This window comes from Dryobates pubescens, chromosome Z (assembly GCF_014839835.1).
Source record: "Dryobates pubescens isolate bDryPub1 chromosome Z, bDryPub1.pri, whole genome shotgun sequence".
In the NCBI taxonomy this organism is placed as follows: domain Eukaryota; kingdom Metazoa; phylum Chordata; class Aves; order Piciformes; family Picidae; genus Dryobates; species Dryobates pubescens.
Genome location: NC_071657.1, coordinates 22,969,942 through 22,979,335, shown reverse-complemented (window position 1 = coordinate 22,979,335; position 9,394 = coordinate 22,969,942). Strand labels below are relative to the sequence as shown.

General features: G+C 43.0%; 1 protein-coding gene across 1 annotated transcript in view; it reads left to right on the top strand.

The window, feature by feature from the left end:
• The first annotated feature begins 1,861 nt into the window (after nt 1-1,861).
• LOC104297493 (guanine nucleotide-binding protein G(q) subunit alpha) overlaps nt 1,862-9,394 on the top strand; it is a 136,702-nt gene continuing 129,169 nt past the window's right edge. Inside the window, exon 1 of the mRNA XM_054178174.1 lies at nt 1,862-2,016. Coding sequence (XP_054034149.1) covers nt 1,881-2,016 — 136 coding nt within the window. The 5' untranslated portion in view covers nt 1,862-1,880. The remainder of the gene's footprint in view (nt 2,017-9,394) is intronic.

Below are 9,394 nucleotides of genomic sequence, written 5' to 3'. Positions count from 1 at the left end.
CTATTTTATTCTCATTTCCTAATCTTCTCCCACTCTTATGCTTTTATGGAGGACCATAATTAATTCATACTGTCAGTACATATTAAGACTTTTAGGAAGGAGCATATTAATTTCAAAACAGATGTCAACAGGTACTGGAAAGTGCATCACACCTGAAGCTAGACGATGAGTGATGTGCCCCACTACCTACTATATAGGCCACGTTCCCCAGCAGATGTACAAATAGTTTAATATGGAGGTGGGCAAAGGGCGGGCAGGTGTTGGGAGTTTTGCAAGGAGTTTCTGAATCCACAGATACTAGAAGCTGCGTCAATACATCCTATCCAATTGTGTGCCATCACTCTGGGGGCTACTGGATGCTATGTGAGGACAATTTTTCTGGGACTGGGATTCCAGGCGAGCAGGGCTGTGGGAAGGGTTGACAGTTAACAGCATAGTCTGAATAGAGGTCACAACAGCAGAGTACAAACTGGTGTATACCGCTGCCTTTCAATGAGGTGGACAAGTGTTCCACCGCTTCTGTGGCAGGTGTTGCCCTACATGTGGTGGGCGAGTAGGAACTCTGGGCATAAAAACGTGTTAGTGCCTGGAAGTGTACGTGTGTCCCGCTTTGCTTTCTAATTCCGGCTGAAGGTGAAGAAAGCAATTCTGCCTTTTCTGTCCCTTCTCTCCTCTCAAGGTGTCACTTTCTCCCCGTCCCTACCACCACAAGTTATTTCTTCTAGGACAAGCATGAAATAAAAATGTGTGTATTTGACTGAAAACAAAATAAAGTCGAGCCTACAACAACGCCTGGTGTTAGGGCAGCGCTGCCCTGCAGGACGAAACGGAGCAAGCTACATTCCTCGCGGCCATTTGGTGTGAGAAACCGCCCGCTCTCTCTCCCGACCTCCCCTCCCCTGCCCTCCACCGCCATCGCCGCCGACGCAGAGCGGGCGGGGACGGCCTCGGGGCGCCGGGCCCGGCTGGAGGCGGCAGCCCAGGGGGGCCCGGCTCCCCTGGCCGCTCGCCCCCGGCGTGTGACGGCGCGGGAGAGGCAGCGGGAGAGACGGTCGGCCATATTTCTGCCTCACCACACCCGCAGAGCTCAGCCATTGAAAAGCCGTGCGAGCCTAGTCCCTGTCATTCTTCTTGCATTCTCTCCCTCCCCGGCGTCTGCCTGTCGCCCTCTCTCCCTCTCGTCTTTCCTGGTAGGACAGGGGCGAGCCGCGGCAGCTGCTGCCCCTGCCAGACGGGCGAGCAGCCACTCCGCCAGGAAGCAGGGCCGTTCGTCAGGAAGCTTCCAGCCAGGCAGCTTGCAGCTAGGCGCGCGCCTCGGTCGGTGGGCAGCGGCGACTGCGTCCGCCCCCAGGAGCTGGGCTCCCGCTCCAGGGCAGGGGGCGCGACAGGGAAATGTGTGTGCGGAGCGGGGGAGGGATTAGCGGGCTTTAGCATTTCCACAGCGGGTGGGGTAGTCGCGTCGAAGGGCAGTGGGGATATCATCCACCAGGGACACTCGGGGGCTGTGGGCGGCGGCGAGGGAAGTGGCAGGGCGAAGGGCGGCGGTGGCGAGCGGCGCGGATCGGCTGGGTAGCTCTGCTGCCGCCGCGGCGGATGGTTCCATGTTGTTAGGTGCATGATTTAGAGGCGAGGAGGAGTTGGTAGCGGCGGGTGTCAGCGTGAGGGAGCGGGGATCCGCGCTGCCAGCGGCCCTGTCTCTTTCTCGCCTGTGTAGCATAGAGGCAGCTGCCTGCGCTTGTGCTACGGCGCCCGGCGGAGGCTCCTCAGCAGAGAGCGCCTGAGTCCCCAGGGCCGGTGCAGCGGGGTGCGTGTGTGTGAGTGTGCGTGTGATTTTAGGGGGGGTGGGTGGGTGGGGGTTGTGTCTGAACCAGTTAGGAAGAATGACTCTGGAGTCCATCATGGCGTGCTGCCTCAGCGAGGAAGCCAAGGAAGCCCGGCGGATCAACGACGAGATCGAGCGGCAGCTGCGCCGGGACAAGCGGGACGCTCGCCGGGAGCTGAAGCTGCTGCTGCTGGGTGAGTGCCGGCTGCCGCTGTGTGGCTTGGCGCAGCCGCTTCTCATCGGGCCGCCGCCAGGACGCGCGTCCCCGGTGCCTCCGGGTCTGCAGCCCAGGCCGCCGCGTTTCACGGTGGGGGCGAGGCAGGCGTCGGCGGGGCCGGCTGGGTTGCCCCCGGGCTCTCGCCGCGGCTGCCGCGGAGAGCCGCAGGCCGTACCCCTACCGCGGTGGGGCGTGTATGCCCGCCCGCGGGCCGACCTGCTGCGGCTTCCGCAGGTGGACTTGGTGTGGCCTTCTGAAATGCAGAGGGGAAGGATGGTGGGTAAGTGAGGGGGTGCCGGGCCGCGGCGGCCGATAGGTCAGTATTGGGAGAGTGGTGGTGTGTGCGGGAGAGCGGTGGCCAGGAAGCGTATTAAGGAAGGGACTCGCGGGGGGAGTTGCTGTGTGGATCGATGGTGGCTGGTTTCGTATCTGCATTGTTCTGTGAACCTCGGGGAAGTTGTTAGCTCACCGGTTGCATTTTTTTTGTGTTTTTCATTTAATTAAGTAAAATGGGATAAGGGGTTCATGCTCAGTTTGTAGATCAGTTTTTAGAAAGACGGGTTAACCGTAAAGGCCCAGATGCATGCATAAAGCTGAGGAGTAAGCTGAAGTATGCAGGAGGATGACAGGTCCTTGAATACCTTCAGAATCCACTCATTGGTCAGGAAATAAAATCTGTTGTATAATTTCTCTTTAATTAAAACAGGGGTGGTTTTTGTAGAACTGCAGTTGTGCAAAAGCAGTGTTTATGTAAAAGAAATTCGGCTTATTTTAAAACAATGTGTTTGAATATAAATATGTTCATATCCCGTGTGCTCTCTAATGTTGTGTAGCACTTAAGATAATATGGTTTCTGCCTGGGACTCGCAGGCCTTGAAATACGTCTGCACCAATGTCTGGTGTGTGGATGAGTGAGGATGTTCCAAGTGGATGCGGGATGTTTATGCTGGAGATTTTTTGTCGCGGGTCATCTATATGAAACGAGTCACAATGGGGGAGTCGAATGCTTTTTCGGTATGGTAAGGAGAACTGAAAAGAACAGATGGAATGCACGTTAGTGGTTCTGTGTGAATATGCTGTTTCCTGCAGCCCCTCTCCTGGATACAGGGAAAGATGTTCGGATCCTTACGGGTGTGGGAAGGGGGTGGTTGACACAGATGCAGCACTACCAGTAATAATGTTCTGTCTCATTTCGGCCTGATTTTGGTTTATGGAAGTGCATATTCAAGATTCACGAAGAAGATAAAATAGGGGATGGGTCGCTTTCCTTTGCTTAATTTTATGGAGAGTCAAGTATAATTACTTAATGATACAGTCTCGCTTCAGGAGAGGCAGGTGGTATATTTTTGTTTTTTCTTGCAGTTATGTTAAGGCTTTTCCCAGGTTTTCAATAATGTATGAAATTTACTGAATGAATCTATTGTATGTTACCCAGAGAAGAAATTCAGAGGTCCACTTCTGTAGTCAGTAATGTGGAGCTTGTACTGCTTTGTAAGGTTCTCGCAGCAGTAATGTAAAGTGGTGATGGTAGATTTGATCCACTTGTGGCATCACTTTGGATCAAACAGTATGAAGTGACTTGAGGAGTAACAAGGGAGAAGCATTGAGGAAAACTGTCCTGAGTGTCTGTATGAAAAGTTTTTGCATTCATCATTGTCAGTACAAACCAAGACTTCTGACATGCTTGTGAGAGATGCACATTTTGCTGTTCGTACTTGGCAGCGTATCTTTATACTTGGGTAATGAAATAGTACAGAAATTGTTACTATGCACACATTTTTAGTCTTTTGCTTTGTCAATCTCTGTCCTGTGTTTGAAAGTGTGTGCGCATGTGCAGCTGTCTGGATTAATACCTAATGATCTCATCTTTTAAACTGCGGTATAGTAGTGAACAACTGTTGGAGTTGGGGGATTAGGTAGAGACTCAAGTTTCAATTTGTTAATAAATTTTGAGGGAAACTTTTTTTTATTATTAGTGGATATATTATAGGTATTTGACATCATGTTTCTGTTTGTTGGTTGGTTTTTTTAAATTAGTTTTTCAGTTACCATTGTGTCCCAGCTTAGGCAGTTGCTTGGTTATTAAATTTCTGTGGGTCATTTATGTGGTTATGAGATAACCATCCTGGAATTGAAAAGTAGTTATTAAAAATAGTGAGACTGGTAGCACAAAAACACTTGAAATTGCCTCAAGTCATCTTTAAGAAAAAATGAATAGATTTTTACTGTCCTATTAGGCATCTTTTCCTCTCAAAACTTAAATTACTAGTGGTGTTTAGTTTTATTTTATGTTTGTTCCAGTGTTCTTTGGTTGTTCTTGGTTTAATTTATTTTTCCCTATGTTTTAAGAAATGCCAACATCTAAGTCCCACTACTGTAAAGTTAGTGGCACTTAAAAGCCTAAGTGAATTTTGAATATAGGACTGAGGCATGTCCTTTAGCAATATGGAGAGTCCTGGTGGAGTTTAAGCAGAGCCATGTTAATTGTGTGTGATCTTAAGACTTCCTGCAAGTGCAAAGTGAAAGGTATTACTAACTCAAAATATTTAAAGGCACAAAGAAGCCTATCTATCCCAGATTGTGTTCTGATATGTATGTAGGTTAAGGCATATGTATGTACAAATACAGGAATAGCAAATTTAAAGAAGATTTGAAAAAAATAAATAAAAATTCCCCCTTAACTCCTGGAAGATACAGTGCTTTCTTGCACTAGTTTCCTTTGGTTATTGTGTCACACACTCTGTGCTCTACACCCTTTTTGTGTATTAGTGGTGATAACCTTTTGCTTTTTGTGAGATCAAAGAGTTTAAAATGCTAAGTCATTTATGGAAAACTTTTGCTGCCTACTAGGATTATGTTTGAGTATTAGTTTCAAAGTAAAATTTCCTTTGTAGTGTAACATTAAAATCTGAGCTTTAAGGACTTTATTGTACTTCACTGCTTAATTTTTGGAACTGATTAGAACAGGACAAAGTATTTATTTACTATTGTAATTTTGAAAAGCCAGAATTCAGAAATACTGAAGCATTTAAACAGAGTAATAGTTTGGCTAGCAACACTTGTCTGTAATATTTCAAGGCACTTCAGAACAAGTTCAGTCTTTGACTGAATTTGATCTTAATCGCACATATTTACCAAATTCTTGTGGATTTCATTGCTGTTGAACACTTTGTAAGAGCCTATGAGTATTCTCCAGAGTTTACATTTGTTAATATCCATCCATTGTTTGCTGTTAGCTGTGAAAACACGTTGTTTTTATAATTGGAAAAAAAGGAAGACATTTGAATGGTTTATATTGGGATGTGCCAAATAAAATGTACAGTATTCTGTATGCTTTTATTTTAAGCATGTGTGTACATATTTATTGTTAAGTAGTAGAAGCCACGTGCTGTGGTTCTTTTTTGTATCTTTTTGCCTGTCATCAGTGGAAATTTTGCTTGGTCTCACAATGCAGCATCTGGGTTTCTGTCACAGATTGTAGCTGTAAACCTTCAAACTTTGCACATCCTTCGCCTGTACACTCTATATATTTATAGTATATGCTGTTTTCTCAGTGAGGAATGCCTTGAGTATCTGAAAGTAATCTGGCATTATGATGCTAGCTGGCTGTCTATGCCTACACATCTATAAACCTTGGCCAAATTAAGTATGGGAGGTGTGTGACATGTTTTCTATTTTGTGGCACGTTTCCTGGTATTATGTCATAAGCAAAACGTTTTTTAAGGAGTAATTGTTTCTTCCATTTGTCAGAGCAGATACGTCAATGAAGAGAGTTGCCTCATACCAGTGTCCTTTTACTCTCTGTGCATTAACAAAGGAAGCAGGTGATAAGCCATTTGAATTGGTATGAATGGCAACCAGGCTTATGTGGGGAGATGCTTTTGAACACAAGGTGAATAATCAGTAAGCATACCGTGTATATATGCATTTATTTTCTTACAAGTTGTGCATCTACATCTTTAATCTGTTGGTGTCAGCTAAATTAAAGATTTAGGTGCAGAACTTGGTAAATTAGCAAAGACTTAAGACTTCTGTAAATAAGTTGAAGGGGAAATGGGTCCATTAAGCCAATAAGGAGGTACACTAGTTTTATGTAACTTTGTTCTTTAGCTAGGAAAATGGCAACCTTCCTTATTTTTGCTGTCATTTTTAATTTGTATGGGTCTGTCTTACACTGAACACTGTCAAATAATTTTAGGTATGTACCACAGCACCTATTTACAAGTGTAAAATGAACAAAATAGTTAACATGCATCTTGATACATGTTTTAACTAGACTGATAAATATCTCTTACTAAGCATAAGCTATTTCTAAGGAAATTTATTTCTTTTCTGGATGCAAAACATCTCAATACATTCTTATATAGACATGTAAAAATACCTCATTTTTTTGAGGGAAACACAAATCACCACTTGGATATCAGTATGATAACAGATGAGGTACATATATTTAGAACATAAGAAGGCATTTAGTGCATTGTGAATGAGTATTTTGTTTTCAGCCAATACAAGGAGTTTGTGGCTGGTTTGGTTTTACTTCTTTACAAGTGATCTACACCCACTGTGCCTAAATAGTCACAGAATTCTGACTAATTTAATTTTATTCATATGTCAAATGGCCAAGTGACCGCAAATTTCTGTCTTGCATTGACAAAAAAATACTGAATTAATGCAGGTGGGAAAATTCCATGCTGAGCAGAAGAATCTCTTAAGAATAGACATTTGAGCATATGCTGCAAAGTTAAGAAAAAGTAATTCCGCTTTTTCAGCAGCTTCACATTGTTGATGTATAATGTATTCTTTATATGGGACAGCATTTGTTTTGAAATAATATGGCAGTCTCTGAAAAATTAATCCTAACAAGGTGTGATGCAGCATTATAAGGTTTGTTATAGTAATGGAGCGCTATGAACACCCAAGCGTTCTTTCCTGCCCTGCTGCATGGTCTGAAGACTCAGGAGAAATACGTTCTTGTACTGAAATGCTGCTCTGTATGAACAGTTATTATTAATAATGTTACAGAAGATTTTCAGCATTTGTCTTTTATTTATTCTCATTATAAAACCTTGAGCTGGCAAGAAGGAAGAGCAGCAATGCAGTACAAAGCCAAGGATGAATTACAGTGCAGGAAATACTGGGAAGCCACATATTCACTGTTCATAGCATGGAAGAAGGTAGCATGCAGCAGGCTTTAAGTATTGTTAACTCTGCAAAGAAGTTGCATGCATTTATGCGAGTCTAAGACATGCCACAGATTCAGAAGTTAAAAGTTCTGAAAATTACTGGGAGAGTTCCAGGAACAGTACAAATGTTTTTTCAAGCTAAATTAAAGATTAAATCTTAAATGTTCTGAAAGCACATTGTTCCACCAATAAGTAATGTTGATACAGAGTCTAAACTGAAGGGAAATTGTCTACAGATTTTTGTCCTTTGTGGGTTTTCAAAGGACAAATGTCATGGAATAATTAAACTATTTAATTTGCACACTATGCTTAGCATGTAACTTACTGTAGAGTTCCTTTTGGTTTTGTTTTGTTTTGTTTTGTTTTTCTCCCCTCAGAACTCCTGTGTAGATGCAGTTGCCAACGGAAAAGCACTATTGTTGATTTTGCTCTGTATTTGAGAAAGTAGTGTGGTTGTTCCAGAAAGAAAAGTAAACCCTATCAAACAAGATTCATTCTTTGTTGTTCCATTCAGACAGAATCATCAAGCAAACTACTGATACAAACTATATGGTTTAGGTGGGCTCTACTGCATTTGTGCAGCTTGTCTGTCTCTGAGAAAGAGACAGTATGCAATATATGCATAGCTTGAGTAAAGCAACAGCAGGTCAGAAAATTTCTGAAAGTGGAAACTCCTAGTGATTCATTAAATTGAAAAGACAGAGACTGTATCATGGTTACCTCAGCCCAGCTCAGATGTGTATTGACACTTCTATCTCAGAGCTGTGCTGTTTCCAAGTTAGATTGACTTGCTCCATGTGTGGAAGAAGCATCTGTTAGGAATGAGTCTAGGTGGTTTTGTCTAGTGCCTGGGTGCGGGAGCAAGTAGATGGCTTAAATGTCTACTTGAGGTCTTGTCCTAATTGATTATCTGTGCTTTTACTTTAGCGTCTAGGAGAATGCCATGGTGGTCTTTGTCAAAATGTTTTGGGATTCTGCCTCAGGTATAAATCTGTTGAATAAGGGATTGTTTTTCTCTAAGACAAATTGTGAAAAGGGCAGTCAACATCTGAAATACATTGTGTTCCCTTTTTTCTCCCTGAAGTCTTATCTTCTCTGAAGAGATCAATGTAGTTAGGTCCTTAACTCTTTTGAAGTTAACTGAAAATACAGCTTTAATCTTGGTAAGTATAACCACATTTGGATCAGAGTGTTTTCCAGGTGGAGTTATGCACCTTTAACGTAAATCCGAGGTAAGAGCTTAAGTTCACTATTCTGTGGGAGTTTAGTGTAATTGTATTTGATGGAAACCCAAACAGTTAGTGATTCTTCCAGTAAACAGGAATCAAAGAGTTTTGAAGTTGCTGGTTTAGTTACGGTGTATCCACCAAATCAACCAAAAGAAATCCCCTTCTTGATCATAGTTTTCTAAACAGGGGTACTATGGAAAGAACATGAATTACATACACTTTCGAATTCTTTATATAGGAAAAAAAGTGGTTTAGATGGCACAGTATTTGCTTTCATGGCACAGAATATACATTACTGCCTAGTCTTGTTACTGTGTCTGTCACAGTACCTGACCTATGTACTTAACTGGCAGCTAGCATACCACTTCTTGGTCCCTGGCTAGTTCATTCCTCTACCACCTGCAAACTCAAGAGATACAAGATAGTATTTGTCAAGTGAGAACATTTCTATTAAAGCTACTTTTTTTCTTCCTGTTATAAACCCATCACAGGAGAGGTTTTAACTTGTCTTCAGTGTTAATGTTAACTGTATTACTTTATATTACAAAACGTTGGAAAAGAATGCCAAAAGCTATCCCAGCCCATGTTTCTGGGTGAATAAGAGTCAGGCAGAAAGTCAAACAGATTTCTGTAGCAGCAACTGCTAACTTAGAATGCAGGAAAAACTCAGACACAGAAGTTGGGAAAGATGCCATCATTCTGTGTGCTTTCAGGAACTGATCAGGCTTTGGAAACTGAGGATCAACTATGGAACATTTATTTTACTCTGATACTGATTTTACTAAGCATTGGTATGTGCCACTTCATCTCTCATACCGCAGTAAAAGCAACGGAAATTAAATGCTGAGAACTAAAAGCATGAACCATCTATACTCAGCAGGTTCTTATATACCCATCCAGATATTTGGATTATTTGATTTTTGCTTTTTTGCCATGTGTTGTC